We start from the raw sequence: 24,574 nt of genomic DNA on the forward strand, positions 1-24,574 counted from the left end.
CAGTATTTAACTACTATTTACATAGCATTTGGTATCTGCATTACTTATAATCTAGATTCCTTTTCATGTAATGGTACTTTTAAAAAAGTAATCTAGAGATGATTTTAAAGTATACAGGAAGATATGCATAAGTTATATGCAAATACAATGACATTTTATATCAGGTATTTAAGCATCAGCAGATGGTTGACGGGGGGCGGGTAGCAGAGCCAAAACCCAAGGAAACGAGAGACAAGTGTACAAGGTAAAATCATGAATCCTGGATATCTGAATGAATGGAGGAGATGAGAGAAAGGACAGTCCTCAGATTTTCTGCCAAGAAAGAAAGCGTAGATGGTGATGCCATGAACAAACAGGAAATACCTTCCAGGAAACTAACAGAAGTCTGCTGGTCAGAATCTTATTTCTCTTACTCCTTTCATTCAGTACAAAATTACAACAGTCCATAGAGGAACTCTGCTTCCTCCTCCTAAGTAGAAACTGTCACCAAAAATTTTATTTTATTAAAGACTGCCTAGACATGATCTTGGATCTTTAGAGCTTTTCAGGTTAAATTACAGCATGTTCTTGGCACTGAGGACACAAAGATGAGTGACAGACTATTTTCAGATAGCTTTCATTCTAACAGATGTGATGAACAGCACGATAAGATGAAAAGAAAAAAAGAGACAGAGAAATTAAGATAAGTTTCTAGGAGACCACAACCACTGTGACTGCAGCTGAACAAGTACTATAGCACCGGAAATGAGTAAGAAGGAACAGACATGAGAATCAATACATTAATAGAACATGGAAATTAATTAAATCTTAGGAAGGCAAAACACAGGAACCTAAATGACTGCTATGACTCTAACCTAGACACTGTTCATGAATATAGACACATTTGGTCAGACATTCCTTCAAGACATACAGATAGAGGCCAGGTGCAGTGGTTCACGCCTATAATCCCACTTTGGGAGACTGAGGTGGGCAGATCACCTGAGCCCAGGAGTTCAAGACCAGCCTGGGTAACATGGAGAAACTGTCTCTACAAAACACACACACACACACACACACACAAATTAGCTGGGCGTAGCGGTACACATCTGTAGTCCCAAGTACTCGGGAGGCTGAGTAAGATGGATCACTTGAGCCCAGGAGGTGGAAGTTGCAGTGAGCCAAGATCATGCCACTGTACTCCAGCCTAGGCGACAGAGCAAGACCCTGTCTCAAAAAATCAAATAAACAAAAAACAACCCAGACATACAGATAGAAATCCATAGAAAACAGTTGGATAATCAGTTTTACAGGAATGCTAAACAACATTAAAATACATGAAGCGATTCAAGACCTAGATAGCTTATAGAAAATGAAGAATGAGAAGGCAGCCAATGAAGCAACACTAATACTCAAAAGAGAGGGAGGCTGAAAACAAGTATCTACCTTCCTCATAGAATCCTTACATAGAATTGAGATTCACATATCATACAATTTGAGAGCCATATGTTAGAGGTCATTTGATCTTGTCCATCATTTTACAGATGAAAATTTAAGTGAGTTTCCAAAAGTTCATATGGCTGATTAGTGGAGTTTTCGCTCTGGTGTTCTCTAGGTTGCTTCCAAGGCACCCTCCCCTTTCCACTCTCTGTCCTCTAAATCTTCTCAGAACCTCATGGAAGTGGTGTTCCCAAGGTAACTGAAGCAGGGTGATTTTGAAGTTGAATATATACAAAAACTGCCAACCAAGTGCCTCTAAATATACATATACACACACACAATATACACACACATTTATTTTTCTTGGGGGACGGAGTCTCGTTCTGTTGCCCAGGCTGGAGTGCAGTGGCACGATCTTGGCTCACTGCAACCTCTGCCTTCCGGGTTCAAGCAATTCTGTTGCCTCAGCCTCCCCAGTAGCTGGGATTACAGGCACATGCCATCACACCCAGCTACGTTTTTTGTATTTTAGTACATACGGGGTTTCACTGTGTTGCCCAGGCTGGTCTTGAACTCCTGAGCTCAAGCAATCCACCCAACTTGGGCTCCCAAAGTGCTGGGATTACAGGCATGAGCTACTGCGCCCCGCCTTTTTTTTTTTTTTTTTTTTTTTTTAAATGGCATCTTGTTCTGTTGTGCCCAAGCTAGAGTGCAGTGGCACGATCTCAGCTCACTGCAACCTCCGCCTCCTGGGTTCAAGAGATTCTCCTGCATTGGCCTCCCGAGTAGCTGGGGATTACAAGTGCCTGCCACCATGACCGGCTAATTTTTCTATTTTTAGAAGAGATGGGGTTTTGCCATGTTAGCCAGGCTGGTCTTGAACTCCTGACCTCAGGTGATCTGCCCACCTTGGCCTCCCAAAGTGCTGGAATTACAGGCCTCAGTCATCATGCCCAGCCCCTTTAAAAATATTATTGCTTTGTCCAGATCACGATTTTGTGAGTTTAAGTGAGGTTAACTATCATTAACATCTACTCAGATACTTCTGAGTAAGAGTTAATGTTAAAATCAATTATTCTGATTAGGTTTAATGTTTGCATTTCAGAATGTCCTAATACACAGTTAAAGCCTAGCAGTTACATCATTTTCTGCTTAACAAAGAGAAAGTTTCTGTTTACTACAATTTTAACTTCCAATGGGAAACCGGAAGGCTAGGCTATTCTTCCTTTGGTAATAAACACCTGGATACTGTTCTCTTAACACTCTGTGAATGGTGATTTGGGGAGGTGAGAAAGGTATATTTAGCCTCTAAAGTGTACATCACAACATAATGCTCTCAACTTTAGGTCACACATGATAATCTCAAATTGCTAAAAATAATAGCTCCAGACCAAAATGACATAACTTGCATATCAAGACTTTATTGCATATTCTCGTGTAGCATATACTGTTTTCTGTCTATCTTGTAAAATATATATAGTGCCTTACCTCTTCAACTAAACTAAGAGCTCCAGAAGTTTGTTTTCTGATGTATTTTACAACATCCAGTCCAGTGCATGGTACATACTAGGCACTCAAATATTTAATAAAATTATTTATTTATGAAAAAATGGAACATACTCTCTAACTCAGTGATTCTCAGCTTGGGAGGAACAGGTACATCAAAATAACAGGGACATCCTTGCTCCTCCCCCTTTTAAAAACCAGTCACTAGGAGACACTGATCCTGACAAGTGTTCTCTCATGTGTCATGGGACAGAAAAAAAGATTTAGAACTATTTATCTGGTATAAAACTAATTTTATAGATAAAGAAGTCGGGCTTACGTAAATTAAACAATTTGTTCACACTCATTTAACATCACTTGCAAATTATAATCACCTAACCTATTGTTGACTGGTTTTAGGTTCCTAACTAAAAAGACATTTGAAGACCTGCCTCAAATCAGAAAATCAGATGACCTTTTAGGGTTTATGTCCTTATAATCCTAATCATTCCCCCATAGAAATAGATCATTTATCTCTAAATGACATCAAATGCAAGATGTTTGAACATTTTAATACTATCATCTACATAAAATAGGGTACTAGTTAATGAAAACTCTCGCCTAGGGATAATGTTCTTAAATGCAATCCAAATCATCAAGTTGGGTTTCTTTCTTCACATAAAATCCTCAACTGAATGTAAGAAATATTACAAGGGAGAATTTCTAAAAGTAAACTTGTGGCATTAAGTAATTTCAATTTTAATTAGTATCTATAAAGATGTGAAACACTAATGTAGAACACTAGTTTTTGTTTTAAATTTAAAATGCCTTTATAACTTTTAGTCAATATTTTGAAAGTATTCTGAATCAAACTGAGATGTAAAAATTTATTCTACATTTAAAAATATATAAAGGAGGAAAATATAGGCTACAGAAATGTATGTATAACATAACCTTAACATATAGAAATGCATAGAAAAAACTGAAAAAATAAAGCAAAGATAAATTATGCTATCTCAAGGTAAGAAAATTATGAGTGACTTTTTTCCCTTTTATTACATTAATATATTACTTTGACATTGTGAAAAGGTGATTTGAAAGATTTCAAAAAGGGGAATTTTTTTTTTATATTTATATGGCTTAGAAATATTCAAAACAAATTCACAACAGACTTTTAATGTGAGATAAATTCACAATTTAAAGTCATTCAGATCAAAATGCCTTGGTGAAAACAATATTCAAGCTTATTTTAAAAAAAACAAACAAACCAAAAAAAAAAACTGAGGTTTTCCAGGTAAGTACACTTTTGCCATCAATTGATATTATTCCTATAAATGTTTCAATGTGCCAGTACATATAGATACATGTACACACACACAAAAAATTAAGATTTTCAAAATTTCAAAGAAATCGGTGTTAAATTTCCAATGAAAAAAACACTACTTAAAATATGAAATCATTTCACTGAATCTGACTAAACATTTAAATTCTAGTTACTAGATGTACATTCAGAAAGTACCCCACCTAGGCTATAGAGAATAAACCACTTCCTTCAATAGCACTGTTGCACTGATTGTGATTTATTTGTTATGAATTACTTTCCCACTTTAAAGCAGCTTTATAGCATAACTTGTGTCATCAAATCCATTATAAAGTATCCATCTCCTATCACAATAGAAGAAAACAACCTAAAAGATGCACTGAGCCCAGATTTCAATTTTATGTAAATAGCACTGAACCAGCAATTGTTTAAAACAAAGACATTTAAATGAACAAATTCAACCTACATATTAGACTGGATTATATACCTTGAGGTAGTATATGCAAAATTTATAATCTAATACATGCAATGAATTTAAATTATATGATGACCACTCTATAGCACTAAGAATTCTTATTACTAATAATTTTCCTTCAAAAAGATTTATATTTTATTTGAAAATATATATTACTGTGACTGAAAATTTTGTTGGACTAGAAATAGGACAGCCTACAAAACGAAGCCTTTTTACTTTACAGAATGAAATAGTATACAACCTTTAAAAAATAACAAGGAAAAAAAACTACACTAACCAAATACATTGGTGTTTTTTAACATTCTGTCCTAGGACTTCTCTTTCATTTATCCCAAACTCTCTGAGAGATCTCATTTATATCCCCATCCCTGGAACTATCTACCCTTAAGTCTCTCCCTAATCACATTAATTCTTCTGTCCTAAGCTTAGGCATATTATTTATAAGCAAAGCTAAGAATGTGTATTTGAGAAATACCTCCTCAGCAATGCACAATAATCTAAATTGAGTAAGTACCAACCACACACCAAGAAATGCTATAATGAGTTAATATATACTATAACGGCTCATTTAGCATTGCAACTACCAGAAAAAACAAGAACTATAACCCTACTTTTGCAAATGAGGAAACTGTGGCATAGTGTTAAGTAATTTGCTAAAGGACACACGACTAGTGCTGAAATCTAAATCCAAGCACTCTGACACAAGTACCAGTGCTCTTCTAAATTAATGTGGAAACTAGCAGTGAGAATCAACTCTGGTCACAAAAATCAGAAAAATAGTGAACATTTGGATACAAGAAAAAGTTCAGGAGAAATAAAAATTTCACAGTATGCATGAGCTGAAATAAGGAAAAAAAGGTTTACAAGGACCTTACTGAAAACTTCAAGGGTTCTAGAATCAGAGATGATAAATGAAAATTAAACTGTGTTAATCAAATTTAAATGGCATCAAAATTTACTAATATTCTGTATATTTAGGTACCACACACTGTTTTTAGTGACATACACATACACAGGTGTACATACACAGTGACATACACATACACAGGTCTTCCTAGATTCAGCATAATCCTTATTTCAACCTGGGATTTTCAGAAACATGACCTTAAAGACAGGGAGAGGTTACTCCATTTGAATAATCCTAAAAAAAAATTTAGTGTTAAAAAAGATATAAAATAAGATCATTGTATATCTCCAGATATAATACATTATTTCCAAACACCATTTTGAATTTATGTGTGTGAGCAAAAGACTCAGTAATGGCACCAATATCCAGAAATAACTCCATAGTAACAAATATAACGAATTTTAGAGCAATTAGTAAAGGAAAAGGAAATTAATATTGTTTGGGGACTACTATGTAGATGTATAACTATTCTATCTTGACAGTGTATTCTTGCGGGGGGAGGAAGGAAAATGAAAAATATAGTATGCCTTTTATTTACAAAACCATAATAAAAAATCCCTATATGTATGTGTCTATTTTTATAAATGGTTACGTGAAAGAATATACATTAGACTGTTACAATGGCTAAATGGAGAAAGGGGTAACAAGTAAAAGGGCCTACATAAAAACATTATGAACAATTTTTAAAAATCCATCCAAAAAAAAAAAAAAAAAACTCAGTGGAAGTAACTTGAGCATCTCAATTCATTAGACTTTAACATAATAATCCACTTTTTAACCGCATTTGTTCCTTAAGTGGTAATAAAAGAACATTACTTCTTTGAACTAAGTTCAATGATCATTTCCTGGGCATGTTCCAAGAGCAAGACATTATGACAACTGCATCATATGGGTTACTTTACTTCTCAGAAACTTGTAAGGTAGACATTATTTTCTCATGGATAAATGGTATTTTTGGCAATGCCGACCTACAACAGCATGTTCAATGCACTATGGACAAAATTTTCAGGGACACAAGGTAACTGCCATAAGCCCAAGAAAAACTGCATAATTTATCTTTTATCCACTGTCAATGAATGAAAACTTCAATACAAATACAAAATCCTTCAGTGGAATATAATTATCCTTTATGAAATAACACTATCAATGCCATTATGAGTAATAATTAAATTTAAGAATTAGTATAATCTTTCTGAAGAAATGTGCTAAAAGTACTATATGTACAATATGTACTAAAAGTCTTAAAAATGACCATCCCTTTGTATCCAGCAATTCCACTCTAAAATTGTATCTTTTATATAACAATAAATTGAAACACTTAAGTTCCTATAATAACCAGACAGTTAGACAATGGAATACTATGAAATCTAAATTTATTGGTATTAAAAAAGGGTCTATGTGTGGTTGTCAGAGACTAAGGGGAGGGCAAAATGAAGAGTTGTTTAATGTTGCACATGATTAAGTTAAAATGGGTTTTTCAAAAAGGCAGATGATCACTTTTTAAAAAAAGGACTAATATACTCTAATATGTAGAAACACACACAAAGTATAAAAACAAAGACTTCAGTATCACAAACATATTGCTGTGAATGCTGTTTCTACCATTTACTCGTTTTGTGGCCCTGGGGAAGATGTTTACACATTCTGGAGCTTCAGATCCTCCAACTATAAAACCAGCATAAAAATAATCCCTACTCTCTATGATTATTATGAATACTAAGTGATAGCAGATATAAAGAATTTAGTACATTTGGTGTAAAGTACTCATTAATATTGCCTACAATTACTGCTTAAATGCATCAAAATGCTATATAATTCTAGATTCCATAGGATTAGGTATGTGCTTCCTCTTAAATTGGTTCTCAATAAACAATATTATTTAAGCTGGTACTTACAATGGCACCAAGCTAGCAAATATTAAGAAACTAAATTATACAGTATTTTAAGTCAAACAGAATTGTTGTTTTACAATCCAAAGACCACAAAGTGATCTGAAATTTAAACAGACTAGCAAATGACTTCATTTCTTAGGACTGCTAATTTGCAGGATTTAGAAACATATCAATTGTCTATACATGAATGTCAAGTCTCTTGTTTAAATAATACTAGCAGAAAAAATACCTAAAAATAATTTTTAAATACCCTACTAATGATAAAGTTGGTTTCCTTGACAATGGATTCAGTTTTATCCCTAAGATACTTACCACTTAACAAGATTAAACTGTTACAGAATAAAAGTTTGTTGCAAGAAAGTAATGTATAACAATGAAAAGGGGACTGGAGATTCAAAGAACTCTATTGGAATTACAATTGGCCTCTTAACACCTATGTAAAATTAGGCAATTTATTTTATATGAGCCTCAGTTTCTCCACCTACCTCAAAGTTTCTTACAATGACCAAATAAAACATACACAAAGCCTGATGCATAGCTGATATTCAAAATGTTAATTCACCATCCTATCCCCCCTTGAGAGGTAGCTCCCAGAACAGGAAGCTTTACAAATAACAAAAAAAAAAGCAGTCACCATGTTCAGACTGAAAGCAGTTGGCCATAAAGCTACTTCTATTAAATCAGAGACCTAGCCCCTAAGGGGCCACTCTAAAACTCGAGGGGAAAGTTTGTATCTTAGTTTTATGCCCCCTATGCCTAGCATGCTTTTCTAATTTAAAAAAAAGAGCACGCAATAAATGCTGGCTAAGCTAAATTTTATTTGTCCTCTCCCTCCATTCTATTCTTTGGCTAAAGTACTTAGCACATAAAAAGCACTCAAAAATTATTTTTTACTAAAAGGATGTATAATTGCCTAAGAATAAAACAAGAAAGTATATACAAATATACATAATGTGATTAGAATTTGTAAAGTTAAAAAAAAAAAGCAAGGTAATTAGTGTTAGAAGAAAACTCTGTATTTAACATTCATGTAATTCATAGATGGTACCAGCTGTTCATGAAGACACGCTGTTTTGAGAGTCTAAAGCAAATTATTTTTAAATCAAGCAATTAGTGTTTCAGTTTTTCCAGTGTAGGTGTACATACAAAGAGAATCTTAAAACATAGCTGAGAACATTCTGAACTAAAGTTTTTTTCACTGATAAACCACTTCCTTTACAAAGCCCACATAATTTTAAGCAGAAAGCCAATTAATTCTGAAGTTACCTGTATAAGTATAAAATTCTCCTGTCTAAATAAAAATACTCAGTGATGAATAAATTAGTGAAAAAATATTTTCAACGAAAAATGTATTCAAAAGGGGAAACCAAAAAAGATGCATTAAATATGACTATGTTAACAATCTACTAAAAAGGATTAAAATAAAAGAGGCATTTTAAGTGCATTATTGAAAAGTTCATACAGATTTAGTAGTATTCAAAATATCTCATATTTCTTTGTAACATAAACTTTTCAAATTAATCACAGGATTTATTTCCAGGATAAAGATAAAATCTCATAATACATTTGACCTGAGCAGGAAAAAAAAAAGAGGTTGCATCTTCTCATAAAAATCTAATGTTACTATGTTTCCCACTTACTGATAAGATACATAGATGGCTAAGAGAAAGACAAATACAGCAAAATAAACAAGTAGGAAAAAAATGATCTTAGGGAAACTGTTTATAGCTCCTTTATCTTTTTTTTTTAACTTCTTGAATCTTCAATAGGGAACAACCTGACATTAAGAAACAAAAGTGGCCGGACGCAGTGGCTCACGCCTGTAATCCCAGCACTTTGGGAGGCCGAGGTGGGAGGATCACGAAGTCAGGAGATCGAGACCATCCTGGCTAACATGGTGAAACCCTGTCTCTACTAAAAATACAAAAAATTAGCCGGGCGTGGTGGTGGGCGCCTGTAGTCCCAGCTACTTGGGAGGCTGCGGCAGGAGAATGGTGTGAACCCGGGAGGCGGAGCTTGCAGTGAGCCGAGATCGCGCCACTGCACTCTAACCTGGGCGACAGAGCGAGACTGTCTCAAAAACAACAACAAAAGATAAGAACCAAAAGTATGACAATCATCACCTGAGTTATAAATAATATTAAAGATATTCATATACAGATATACTATGTAAAGTTTAACAGATTAACACTATGAATATGGCAAAACAATGCTAGAAAGAATATAACCTCATCATATAAAAGTAGGCTTTACTTTCTAAACAAAAGTTTTACTTGAAGGGAAAACTAGATAAAATTCAAGAGAAAAGGAAAATGATATATAATAGGTTTCTAACCAGTATAGGTAAACCACTATTACTTAAAGCACACCTTGTCAATAGTAGCTCAATTATATATTTATTTATTTCTTCAAATTACATTATATATATATTTTATATATATATATTCAATTATATATTTATTTCTTCAAACCAAGCAATACTTTTAAACAATCAATTATCTTAATGATCTGATTAGTATAAACATTTATCAGCTACTTTATTTGTGAAGCAATGGAAATACCAATTTTGAAAACTGTAAAAAATGGCCAATTTAAATTATACATGACAGTTTTTCCAGATTTTTAGACCAACTATTTTTCTCAATGCTCACTTTTTTTTAACATTAACTATTTTTTCAATGAAATAAAATTAATCCAGTGGTAGAAAAAGCCTCAATAGGAATCGTAAGAGTGAAACCTCACTTCACATATCTACTCTGTTGAAAACTATCTTCCGGTTGACTAATTATAAAATTTTAATCCATAAATAATATTTTTCTGAGAAGAGGATCCTTTAAAACAATAACGATGGGCCAGGAGCGATGGCTCCCGCCTGTAATCCCAGCACGTTGGGAGGCCGAGGCAGGCGGATCACGAGGTCAGGAGATCAAGACCATCCTGACTAACACGGTGAAACCCTGTCTCTACTAAAAATACAAAAAATTAGCCAGGCATGGTGGAGGGCGCCTGTAGTCCCAGCTACTCGGGAGGCTGAGGCAGGAGAATGGCGTGAACCCGGGAGATGGAGCTTGCAGTGAGCCAAGATCGCGCCACTGCACTCCAGCCTGGGTGACACAGCGAGACTCCGTTTCCCCCCCCCAAAAAAAAGACGTACGAATTTTAATTTCTGAATTTTCCTGTGGAAGAGTTTGTGTTACTCAGTTTCATATTCTTCGGGGTGTTTTTTTTTTTCTTGGTAGATTTAAGGTGGCAAGGAAAATAACATCAGAAAATTAAGATTATTCCACAATTTTATTCCCCAAATATATGCTTTTTTAGCAGTTCATTCATGGGAATGTATAACACAACTATAAAATAACACTCTAAGGTTATATGTATTTGCTGTTAACAAAATGAACTAAAATATTGTCTAAATTAAGATATGTTAACATGTAATATATTATTTTAGAAGTTAGTTCTAACTTATTACCAGAAGAGGCTAATTTTATGTAAATACTAGGAAGTTCACATTCTAAAACTATAGATATATTAAAATACTGAAAATTTCTCTGGGGGAAAAAAGAGAAATCTTCTGGAATGTTTAGTGGTATCAAGTTGACGTGATACTAGAGCTATTATACATAAGCTCCTAAATCTTTAGGACAAGGCCTGTTGTACCACACACCGAGAAAGAAATTATCACAAGCCTCTCAGATCGGTCTAGTTTCACAGTTGAAAAGGGGGTATCTAATCTAACAAGTGCCCTTGGAAAAATACATCCACTTTAAGAGCCAAAGCAAAGATGTTTCTATCCCACTGTTCTTCCAAAAGACACCCATCCCATTTTCCCGAAAGAGAGAGAGCAAGAAAAGCAGAATACTGCATTTTCAAAAAAGTAGGAAACAGTCATAATACCAGAGCACAAACTATGAAGAACATCTTACCAAACAGAAATGTGGATCAAACTCAGTGTACATGAGAAACATAGGACTCCAGATTCTGTCCAGAAGCCAGAGTTCTCCAAAGTTGGAAACATACCTCTGAAGGACCCAACAAGGAAAATAGCAACAGTGAAGGCTAAGGAAGAATCTCAGAACCCATCCACACCAAGGACAAGGAAATCACAAAAACCTTCGAAAGAGAATTTCACTTAGCCTTTCACTGTTTCTGTTTTGCCTCAAAGAGAGAAAATTGACACTGCTGAGAAAACTGCTGCAACATGACCTAAGGATAAACAGCAAGTTCAAGAGTACGAAGTGGTCCGAGCTCAGTCACCACAACCCTCCCATTATTCTTTATAAAATGCTGTCAAAAAAGAAATCCCTCCCTTTTCAAATATTCAAAGAGAGCATGACATAGAAGCTATAGGTAGATACTCTAAGAATAAATATGGAGGAAAACAAAAGGCAGATGAAGAATATGTAACAGTTGAATGTAAAAAGAAAAAGGGTTTTTAAAGTTTTATGATATCAAATATAGCAAAGAAAATACAGTATCTGACACAAGAGCTTACAAGAAACAGAGGATAAAATAAAGATGATAAAAACAAATAGGAGGACAAATGGAAAAGTAAGCCAGCAGGGCTCAGAAGAAGAACAGAGGGAGAGTGGGAAACTCCTGTAGAAATAAAAGCCACACTGGAGGTGGCAGAATCGAGGTAGCTAGTTAGCAACATGCAACAACAGAGAACAGTAGAGCAGCAGCTGCAAATTCCTCCAGGAAAGAGTAATGCTAAACTATTATTTTCCATTTGTCATGCAAATATAGGTCACAAAATCACTTTTAAAATAACTAATAAACTGTTTTTAAAAACTGTTTAATAAATTGTTTAAAAAAATTGTTTAAAAGCTAATAAATTCAGTAAAGGTGTAAAGGAGAACACCTTACCTAAGAATTTAAAATATTAACACAATTAATGAGAAACGGAAAAGGGGTGAATTGTAAATGTTCACATCTCCATTTTTAACAGTGAGAGATCAATACACATTGTTTAAAGTTAGTGAAGTTAAAAAGATAAAGTATGTTATTACATGATAAAAATAAACTATAAAATTTCCAAGTTATCAAAGAATACACAAAGATAAAAACAAACACAAACCATATCAAAATATGTAAATATAAAAGACAATAACTTTTTAAAAAATGACAGACATTATTATCTGGTCTATTAATAACATAAATGAGAAGAACCCATCTATTAAAACAAAGACTCTCTATCCAAACCCAAGTATATAAATACAGGACAACTAAACCTAAGCGACTCAAAACATTGAAAGCAAAAGAAGGGACAAATAAAACTTAAGAGAAAGCAGCAATCATGATATTAATGCTAAACTGAATTTAAGGCAAAAAGCAAAAAACTAGCAAAAAGGGAAATTTAATGATAAATTCAAATCCATAGAAAGATCATGTATCTTTGTATATCAAATTTTACAGAGTAAACTCTCCAGGCAATATGAAATTGCAAGAGTGTTATATACTAACTTACCACTCTCAGCCTATCGCCAATCAAAAAAAAAAAAAACAAAAAAAACAGATTATAAGAATAATGAACAGGCCGGGTGCAGTGGCTCACGCCTGTAATCCTAGCACTTTGGGAGGCCGAGATGGGTAGATGGCTTGGGCCCAGGAGTTCAAGACCAGCATAGGTAATATGGCAAGACCCCATCTCTACTAAAATTACAAAAATTAGCCAGATGTGATTGCAGGCACCTGTAATCCCAGCTATTCGGGAGACTAAGGCCTGAGAATAGCTTGAACCCAGGAGGCAGAGGTTGCAGTGAGCCGAGATGGTGCCACTGCACTCAGGCCTGGGTGACAGAGTGAGACTCCATCTCAAAAAAAAAAAAAAAAGAAAAATAAGCTAACAGAAAATTATTGTATTTTGTATTCTGCAAACAGAGCAGTGTCGTAGACAAATGCCTATGAAATACATTAGGTCGCAAAGACAAACTCAATAAACAGAGTACAGACCAGATACTCTGATAAACAGTATAATAAATCCAGTAATCATAACAAAAATAACAAAACTCCCCAACAACCAAAATTCTAAAACTCTCTTGGACTCTTGGCTTAAAAAGGAAATGAAAATTAAAATTGTTGATTATCCAGAAAATAACAGTAACTTGAAAAGAACCCACAAGCCACCGCAAATGTAGTATTCATAGGAAAAATAATGATTACAGAGATACAATTAAATAAGAATAAAGTGAGAATTATGCATATCAACTTTAAAATATTAGAAAGGAACAAGCAAAGGATGAGGCTAGATTCTAATCTAACAGTTTATTTAAACAGAGATCTGAAATTTACATGGCAAAATGTTAGCTTGTTAAAACCAAGTGCTAGTTCCATGAGTGTTTGTTACATTATTTTCTGCATTTTTCTGTTAGAAATTCCATAAATAAAAACTAACTTTTTTTTTTTTTTTTTTTTTTTTTTGAGACAGTCTCAATCTGTCACCCCGGCTGGAGTGCATTAGCACAATCTCAGCTCACTGCAACCTCTGTCCCCAGGCTCAAGCAATCCTCCCACCTCAGCCTCCCAAGTAGCTGGGATCACAGATGTGTGCCACCACGCCCAGTTAATTTTTTTGTATTTTTGGTAGAGATGGGGTTTCACTATGTTGCCCAGGCTGGTCTTGAACTCCTGAGCTCAAGCAATTCACCTACCTCGGCCTCCTAAGTGCTGGGAATACAGGCATGAGCCACCGTGCCTGGCCATAAAAACTTTTAAGATGAATTAAAAATGCATATATGTTAAATATTCTACTCAGAAGGATAGGAAATAAAAAGCAAAAAACATAAGGAAAATACATTAAGTCATACACAAACTTACAAAGTAATGAATTAAACCAGGAGAACTAATTACAGATCTAGGAACTAAAATTTAGGGAAGAAAAAACAAAATAAATTGCAAGGTAATTTAAAAAAAAAATGCTGGGCAGAGAGAAAGGGGAGACTAGAGGAGAGAAAACCATACTGAAAATGAGAATAGAGAAGTAACTACAGACATAGAAAAATCTAAAAGAATAAGAGAATGTTTGGTACAATGCACAACAAACACATTTGTCACCTTGGATGAAATGGATGTTTTTCTAAGAAAATTAAAACTTTCAAAACTGATCCCAGAATCTTTGAAAAGATAAATCCTATCATAAAACATATCATTTCAATGCTATTGAATTATTTGAAGACAAAATCATTCTAAATTTTTTGTAAAACCATCACAAGAAAAAACAATATCCAAAGAGCATACACATACACACAATTTCAAGTAATTTTATGAATAGATGAAATCATCTTAAATAAAATGTTAGCAAATAAAATCCATCACATTAAAAGAAAAATCCACCATGACCAACTGGAGATGGTTCTACATCATAAGACTAGAACAATACTAGAAAATCTACTAAGATAATAATAATGTCTAATGTTATCTAACCTTTGGCAACTCTGGAAACAGTATTTTTTTCCTTCAGAAATCTCTTGCTAGCATTAAATACAATGATAAAAATTACAGCTGGATTTTCTTCTTTTTTTAGTAACGAGACAAGCTGTTTCTAAAGCTCATATGGGAAAAAGAGGCATGTGAGATAACTTAGGAAAACTACAATAAGGAGTGAAAAAAACAAGACAGCCTACCAAATATTAAAACAGGTACTAAAAAGCTATAGTAATTTAAAAAGATACTACGATAAATCCATCTTTCCACAAAGAGAAAAGGTGGTGGAGAAATGGGATTCCTATGTTAGCCCTTAATATCAGCTAAATCAAAGATCCAACTGTAAAACAATGAATCCCGACAAATGTATTAGAAAAAACAAGGACACTTTTTTAAAAATTATCTTGCCACAGTGGAGCATAACTTTCCAAAACCCTAAGAAAAAAGGCTAATAAATCTGAATATACAAAAGTTCAAAATCTATCTTCTAAAAAAATGACCTGACAAACTAGAAGTCAGAAAGTGTTTTCCATGCATATAACAATTTTTATGACTAATTTCCTTAGTATATAAATATGTACATATGTATGTGTGCATATGGATCCACACATATACATACACATACACACATACACAGACACACACATCCTAAAAATCAAGAAACGAGAGATAAACCAGCAGAAAAGTGGGCAGATTAAGAGTAGACAGGGAGAAAAATATAGCTTTATAGATAAGAAATATAAATAAATGAAAAAAATATTTTCCAATTATCAGGTTGGTATAATACCAAAAGGAATAATACCCCTATCTATAAGAATTTGGGCAGAAATGCTCATAAACTAGTGGGAGGGAAATCAATTTCTATTAAGAGCAATTAGGCAATATCTATCCAAAACTTTCAAGTGTATCAGCTCAATTTCTAGAAATGTAGGATGTTCATTTATTATCAGCAATAACAACTGGAACACTTAAAATGTTCATCAACAGAGGCTGTTCAAATAAATTATAGTACAATCATATTACAGAATTCTAGGTAGCTGTTAAATGAGATTGATCTGTATATGGCATTAAAGAAAGTTCTGCAAAATGCTTTAAGTGATACATATGTAAGTGTTACAGTATATTCTCCATTTGTATAAAAATGTATCCATACATTCACATATGTGTAACATGCTAGTGAAACCTCTGGAAGAATAAAGAAGAAACAGTGGCTATTTACAGTGGCTTCCTCTAAGGAACAAGATTGTGGGACCACATTAGGAGACAGACTCAATTTTTACTTAAAATCCTTGCCTACGTTTATGTGCCAGACATATTCTGAGTTGGGAATACAGCAGTGAATACACAAAATTCCTATATTTGTAGGACTTACGTGGAAGGGGGGTGGAGGGAGAGCAGAGAGAAAACATAACAAAAACAAGTGTATATACAACAAACAGTGTCAGAGGATATAAGTGCTGTTAAGAATAAAGCAGAGTTACAACAGAAAGTCTATGCATGTGTGAGAGAGGAATTATGACTTCACATGGGGTGGTAATAAAGGGAGAACAGTGAACTACGGGTGCATATGAAAGTTCCCCTACCCCATGATTGAGAGTCAAGTGATATCGAAACTACAATTCAAACAGCGATTAGCCAGGAGGGAAGGGGGAGAGAAAAAAGGCAAGCACTATAGAAGCAGAGGAAACTCAGGTAGGTGTTCTTGGGTAGGTTTGGGTAAACAGGTACAAAACAGAAATGAGTTCATAAAGGGGCTCAGGAAATAAAAGGATTTAGATAGGGAGAGAGAAAATTAGATCTTTAGTTTAGAAAACTTATTCTGGCCAAAATAAACTGAAAAGTCAAGAAACCAGTTAGATGTTTAGGTAATTCTGCTAAAAGCTAATGGCCAGTAAAAGGAAAAGTAACAGTAAATAAAATAATAAAAATAAAAGTAACAATAAAGAAGAAAAGTAACAATAAAGGAGAAAATAATGAAGAGGAAAAATAACAAGGAAGAGTAGTGGGCCAAAAAATGTACAGTTGATTCTCATTATTCACAGGTTCCACATTGTGAATTCACCTAATCACAACAAATTTACTTGTAATCCCAAAATCACTACTCACTTTTGCACTCACTTGTGGACATGTGCAGAGCAGCAAAAAAATCATCCAACATGCAAGTTCCCAGGTGAGGTGAGGAAGGTGACAGTCGGCCTTCTTGTTACAGCACTCATACTGTAAACAAATGTCCTTTTCATGGTCTACTTAGTGTTACATTTTTTCCAGCTTTGTACTTTTTGTTGGTAATTTTGTGCTTTTTGTTGATAATTTCTAAAATGGCCTGTAAGTGTAGTGCTTAGTATTCTAAACACAAGAAAGCTAGGATGTGCCTAACAAATAAACGATATAAGATAAGGAGATAACGCATGAGTTACAGTGCTGTTGGCCTGAGTTCGGTGTTAATGAATCCATGCTATACACATCCATTAAATAAGGTGTCTTTAAATAGAGACACATATAAAACAATGTTACGTATTCACTGATTGATGAAAATGTTATGAGAGGCTCACAGGAACCTACCCCTGTATTTCTTGTAGGAGCAATGGTTCAATATTCATTATTTCAGTGTTTGTAGTGACTATAAAACATAACTACTGTAAATAACAAGAGTCGACTATATATGTATGCATATTATATGCACACACACGTATATTTACTTACTTATAAGGTGGGAATAACAGGAATGGTAATCAATTATGAGTAGCAGGTGAAGAGAGATGAACCAAGGATGATACTAGGTTCCTGGTTTTGGTTAACTAGATGGTGATAGTAATAACAAAGACGGGAAACAGAAGAGAAGGTGGCACCTTAGATGAGGAAGACAAAGATGTCAGCTTTGAAGGGTATAATATGCCACACTGTAATAAAGATAATCATGTGTTGAAGTGTGCATATATCCCCCTCCCCTTTGACGTAAGATTACTATCTTTGTTCATCTTGGGTTATATCTTTCATCTAAAACGCTTTTCTTCACTCATCCAATAGATATCAGGCCTGTCAATTTCAGAAATAAATACGCATTTTATCACTTCTTTTTTTTTTTTGAGACAGGGTCTCACCACACTGCCCAGGCTGAACTTGAACTTCTGGGCTCAAGTGGCAATCCTCCTGCCTCAGCCTTCCAAAGAGCTCGGACTACAGGTGCGTGCCACCACCATACCCAGCTCATCATTTCCTTTGCCTTCCACTGTCATCTCTGCAATTACATCGCCAATATTCATCACAACCTATACTTATATAGTATTTCTAGGTGAGTCCTAAACAGTAAAAAGAATATATAAAATTTTACCCCATGGAAAGCAAGAATTCTAAATGCCAAATATCTTAAAAGAAAATTTTCACAAACAGGTAGTTTGTTTTTTAATTTGTTTATAGAAATAAAACAGTACTTTCAGCATAAATGATTAAAAGATCATTCAGAAATATCAAGTTTATATAGAAAATCCTAATGGATAGATTGCATGTTTTTACACTTGATTTAGGAAAATCTCAGAATTTTAATTTCTTTCAGTGTAGCTTTCACAAAATATATACAAACTCAAAATGTGACAAATTTTTTACAATCTAAAAATTAAAATTGTTTAACTGCATAAACTGAGCTTTATGTCATTATAAATATATAGGTAAAGGAAAATGAGTATAGAAATTCATATTAATCCCTCCCTGTCTAGTCCACATTATTTATGTATAATCTACTGTTTATATATAAAACAATTTCTGAACTATTATAAAATTGACTTTATAACCAAATATATACCTGCATGAACATAAAAGAGAAAACATGTTGATACACAGTTCTTTCTCAACATACAATGTGTACTTGTTTATTTGCAATGGTCCACATATAGATTCAGGGTCAATTTAAAAAGGGAAATAATCATAAGAGAACTCATTATTCTTCTCTTTAACTGTATTTTATCTTCAGTGGTTTCTTTTACTTACAAAAAATGAGCACCTTATTAGTTTTATCCCTGGTATGACAATTAGTTACATGACCCCCCACTGAGTACTAAAAACTAAATATAAAACACTGACTATAGTTATCATTACATATGAGAAGAAAAAGTGTAAAAGGCAAGTGTAAGAAAGACAGATTCAAAGCTGAAAGGAGAAAAAGAGGTTAAAATGCCAGTTTAGTAACTAGGAAAGGTTTTAAAAAGGAAAAGTTTTAAAAAGTGCTCTGTACAGAAATGAAACCCTGGTTCTTGGCAATTTATTGTAAGAAGAATCATATCCAAAAGAGCCAACTAAAGACTTTAGAATGCAAAAGGACAAAACATCCATTCATGAACAACATCAGATCTTTTAAGAAACCAAAAAGAGTGAAGAGTAAAAATTGTTTTTAATGTATTTTATATCATTTAGAATATAATTACAATATTACTTCTATTCCTAAAGTAAATTATTAATGCCCTTGATCATAATGCAAATAAAAACAGCTTTGCATCTTAAAATTTATAGCTGAACTGGAAAGTAAACTAAAACACCTAGCATACCTGAGCTACTAAGACAGCAGTCAATAAACAGCAGCTGGTACAGAATATACACTTAGTGCCAACAATCACAAGGAGCATATTCATGAACAAGCAGACACTTGGCTTTTTACCAAGGACCAATGGCCAAGGGTGGAAGGTGGAAAGGTCTGCTCAGTTCCACCTCTGCAATCTCAGAGACTGTGACATTCCCTTAGTCAACAGCCAAGTACTTGTCGTGTACATGCCTGACAGACCAGTAGCCAAGCCAAGGAAAATAGGAACCCTGGAAACCTATTTAAGATATCGTTGCCATCTCTTACCACCCTATAATATATAATTTTTTTCCCCACCAAAAGAATCTCATACCTGGTAGTTACAACACTAATCAGCCAACAAATGGAGACCTAGTTCAACCGACAAGGTCTACTATATGGCTTTAAAAGTATTGCATTTCCACTTGAAAATTACTTTGTTATAAAAGAAGGTAACACAATAGTGCTGCTATTCAACTACAGTATAGATTACATAAGTATTTGGGGATTCATATGCAATGTGGACCACCTGTGCAGCACTTAACCTATCAGTAATTATCATCAGTTACAAACAAACTCTTATAATTAATTAATTCACTCCTAAATTAAGACTGCCAATATATACATCTAGTTCAGTCATACACTAATTCAAAGTTACTAAAATGTTTGACCAAGGTTCAAGACTAGAAAAACAATCTCAACCATTGGGATAATTAAAATTTTAAAATCAATCACAAAATATAGCTTGTGATTTAAATGATCTCCTAACCATTAGTATTATGGTGCACTGATATATTCAATTAAAAAACAAAAATCTGAAGACATCACAAGAAATCAAGAAGTGTTTGGTTCAAAAAAAAAAAAAAAAGACATAATGCCATCTTAACTTTTCCCATCGAAATACTGAAAAACATCACACAGAGATTAAAATTTTGGAATGTCATTCTGAAAATAAATAGAAACAAAAGTAATACAAAAAATTATCAAATGTACAGTAAAGTAGCTGCCAGAGAAAAAATATTTACTGGGAAAAGAACAGCCTTTTTATTTTCATTAAAAAAAATATTTGGCCAGGCGTGGTGGTTCATGCTTGTAATCCCAGCACTTCGGGAGGCTGAGGTGGGCGAATCACCTGAGGTCAGGAGTTAGAGATCAGCCTGGCCAATGTGGTGAAACCCCATCTCTACTAAAAATACAAAAACTAGCCAGGCATGGTGACATGCACCTGTAATCCCAGCTACTTGGGGGGCTGAGACAGGAGAATCACTTGAATCTGAGAGGCGTAGGTTGCAGTGAGCCGAGATCATACCACTGCACTCCAGGCTGGGGAACACAGTGAGACTCCATCTCAAAAAAATAAAATAACATTTTAGATACTACTGTATTATATTTTTGCAAGGAATACTAATAATATATCCGTCATTTTATGCAAAAAGCTGTAATTCCTAAGTAGCATTTTTCCTTGGTATTCCTTATTTCTAGAAATTATTCATTCAAGTCAGTCAGATGTTATTCTTGGCATTAGTAAGTCCATTCTACTGATTTCTCCCTTTAAGGCAATGATTCTCAAACAGAAATACACATTTTGGGGAATAATTTTGAAAATACACATTCCCAAGTGCCATTCCTCAGAGACTGCTTCAGCATATATGGAGTGAAGCCTCAGTGTCTGTGTTCTGAAGTAATTCCTCCAGTGATTCTGATTGCTAGTTGAGAACCACTGCTTTAAGGGATTAATTACATACTTATTCTAATGATTAGAAAAGCTTTTATTGATCCCCCATTGCTGAAACTTTGTCACTGTGGGGCACACAGCTGTCAGTAGCAAAAAGGAAAACTCCACATTCCATTACTTACTGAAAAGAACAAGTTAGGCCGGGCACAAGGCTCACGCCTATAATCCCAGCACTTTGGGAGGATGAGGGGGTGGATCACAAGGTCAAGAGATCAAGACCATCCTAGCCAACATGGTGAAACCCCGTCTCTACTAAAAATACAAAAATTAACTGGGCATGGTGACACACGTCTGTAGTCCCAGTACTCAGGAGGCTGAGTCAGGAGAATCGCTTGAACCTAGGAGGCGGAGGCTGCAGTGAGTGTCACTGTCACTGCACTCCAGCCTAGCGACAGAGAAAGACTCCATCCTAAAAAAATAAGAACAGGCCGGGCGCGGAGGCTCACACCTGTAATCCCAGCACTTTGAGAGCCTGAGGCAGGCGGATCATGAGGTCAGGAGATGGTGGAGATCATCCTGGCTAACACGGTGAAATCCTGTCTCTACTAAAAAAAAAATTTAAAAAAAAAAATTAAAAAAAAAAAAAGGTAGCCGGGCGTGGTGGCGGACGCCTGTAATCCCAGCTACTTGGGAGGCTGAGGCAGGAGAATGGCGTGATCCCAGAGGCGGAGCTTGCAGTAAGCCGAGATCGCGCCACTGCACTCCAGCCTGGATGACAGAGCAAGACTCTGTCTCAAAAAAATAAAATAAAATAATAATAATAATAATAACAAAGAAGAAATAATAATAATAATGAAGAAGAAGCAGAAGAAGCAGAAGCAGAAGCAGCAGAAGCAGAAGCAGCAGCAGAAGCAGCAGAAGCAGCAGAAGCAGCAGAAGCAGCAGCAGCAGCAGCAGCAGCTAAAGACATCTGGTAAAATTCTCCATTCAAAGAACATGCAACCATATCTGAAAACACTTTTTATACATTTATTTTAAAGTGTATATTTAGGACAAATGGTTTTTAAAAATGTATAAAAATAATTCACATATTAATCCAACTTCTATAGTTACATGGTCCCTTAAAAGATTTTCAGTTTATTATTATCAAAAATGTATTTCAACAATCTCCACAGTACTCTCAAAAGTCAGGAATTTTAAGATTTTTCTAATAGAAAAATTTCAGTATTTATCTACAGAAAAATAATGAAACTAGGAATTATATCATATTTTAAAATATAATGTCTCAGCTATGCTGTGCCATGTAAGAATAATCTTCACACTAAACTATAATAATCCCAAATGCTGGCATTTTCGTTTAAGAACAAAGCACAAAAATATTTCATAGAAAAAAGTACTTCGTCATAAAAAACATAGAAAGTTGAATGCTTCAAACAAAAATACCTGAGGTCTGATTTCACAACATCAAGTTTCCATATCCACTTTGTAAACATATACTCAGTATAGGTTACCAACTTAAATAAAGCCAGTTATCACTGAAAGAAGGCATAGTTTAAAAAAAATTCAGTGCAAAAATAAGTATCAACTAATCAACTGACCTAGGACAATTTTCATAAAAATCACAATTTGAATCCCATAATATAAAGTGATCCTCTGAAGACTTTAATTAAAAATAAAAAGCTCTACAACAGCAATCAAGTTTTTCTTTTGTTACTATTCTCTAGTAAATGCTTTTTTTTGATTAGCTTTTACAATGTCATCAGGTGATGCTGATTTGAAGTCAAATGGTGTTATCGCTACAAGAGGACTTATTTCTTTGTCCTTTACATCTTGAACTTGTCTACTATAAAGAAAAGTCTTATAGAGGTCAAGGGTGCGTCGCTTGCAGCTTTTCAGTGGGTAACGAAGACACAGTGTTGAGGCAAAAGCTGAAGGTCTAGCAGCAAGGGCCTTGGTCCAAGAGAGAGAAAAAGGTGGTTTCCTGGTCAGAGAGCCTTTATTGTTTTTTTTATTATCCTTAGCAAGATTGGAATTCTTCCCTAGCTTTGAATTTAGAACTTTAGTTCGTGATGATGGACCAATGGATTGGTCTACTATAGGCTTTGGAACAAAATCTGGGTTTTTTATAAGGACACTAAGATCAATATTTGAATCTATTCCAGGAGACCTCACTTCAGATAAACTGACCTCAAAGGACTCTTTCTTAATCTGAGAGTTGTCTACATCAATTGTTTCTGCAATCAATTCAGAAAGTGACAAATTCTCAAGGTCTCTTGTGGGAGAAGCTTTATGAAATGCCAATGATGAGAGAGAGCCTGTTAATTCTGATATTCCGGGTGAAGACTGACAGCGATTTGCTAATTGTGACAGAGGAAAGGATCCCAAACTTAGATCTGTGAAACTGGCAGATGACTGGTTATAAAGGTCAGATAAAGTAAAGCACTGGCTTATATTGTTTTCTTTGTGTTCCTGAAACAGTGCAGTGAGGGATGGACTTTCACACTGAGAAAACTGCAAATTATCATTTTTTAAAATGTAATTCTCGGCACTTTGTTCAACTAAAGAAACACTTCCAACTTCAGTTTCTTTACTAGCATTTAAATGATCAACAGTCATATTTTCCAATGAGCTAGTTAAGTACAAATGATTATCTGAACTTCCTAAACTGTCCCGTACTGGAATGTTTTGAAAATCAGATAGCGAATTATTTTGAATATATAAAGAATTATTCGGTGTTGTGCTCTTTATGATTACGGGCTTTAAATCTGGCATTTCTTTCAATGCAGAATCATCTTTGGAAACACATTCAGATGCATGAAGTCTCAACAAATCAGCATCTAGGTTCTTTGACAGTAGACTTTCCAGACTCTCTGTAGATGATAATCTGACTGATGGCTGACTTTCACAGGAATCTCTTGACATATCATGAATTAGGTTAGCTAGTGAAAGTTCTTTTGTTAACTTACATGATTCTAGTTTCTTTTCACTTTTAAGTCTGTCAAGTTTCTTTCTTCTATGGAGTAAATAGTGACTTGGAACTGAAGAATTATGAGATAATCCATATTTTCCTACTGAGCTAGACAAATCAAAGGGTTTGCAACTATAATCCAAATGATTTGCTGACTGAGGATAAGAACTTTGAACATTATCAGCTGAAACTTCAGAAGAAGAAAATAAGACTCCTTACCTTACAAGAGCCATTAATTTTCAGATGAATAGGTTGATACACGCAGAAGACAGTCACAGCAACCAAAAGGAAACATGAAATGAGGCATTTAATTACTAAATGCTTCTTTTGATTATGACATGAATAAAGTGATACTTGATCATTACTTAACATGAATACTCTAAAAACCAATAAGGGAGTATTATCTTCCTTTAACAATTTAAAGTACTCTTTATACTCTATTCACTGATAAATACAATGTAAGT

The 24,574-nt window shown here is 34.4% G+C and overlaps 1 protein-coding gene across 3 annotated transcripts in view; it reads right to left on the bottom strand.

Moving 5' to 3' along the window:
* The window catches only part of HBS1L (HBS1 like translational GTPase), a 93,333-nt gene that overhangs the window by 50,420 nt on the left and 18,339 nt on the right, over positions 1 to 24,574 (bottom strand). Inside the window, exon 1 of one of the 3 annotated variants that reach the window (XM_073022486.1) lies at positions 24,109 to 24,200. The exons of 1 other annotated variant lie outside the window; for it this stretch is intronic. Coding sequence is in view for 1 of the 2 variants with exons in the window: in XM_008006963.3 (XP_008005154.3) it covers positions 22,856 to 24,324 (1,469 nt within the window). In the remaining variant the exon portion in view is untranslated. Of the gene's footprint in view, positions 1 to 22,740; positions 24,325 to 24,574 lie in introns of those variants that run through there. One more of the 3 variants, XM_008006963.3, reaches the window with a different exon arrangement.

Source organism: Chlorocebus sabaeus, chromosome 13 (genome assembly GCF_047675955.1).
Source record: "Chlorocebus sabaeus isolate Y175 chromosome 13, mChlSab1.0.hap1, whole genome shotgun sequence".
In the NCBI taxonomy this organism is placed as follows: domain Eukaryota; kingdom Metazoa; phylum Chordata; class Mammalia; order Primates; family Cercopithecidae; genus Chlorocebus; species Chlorocebus sabaeus.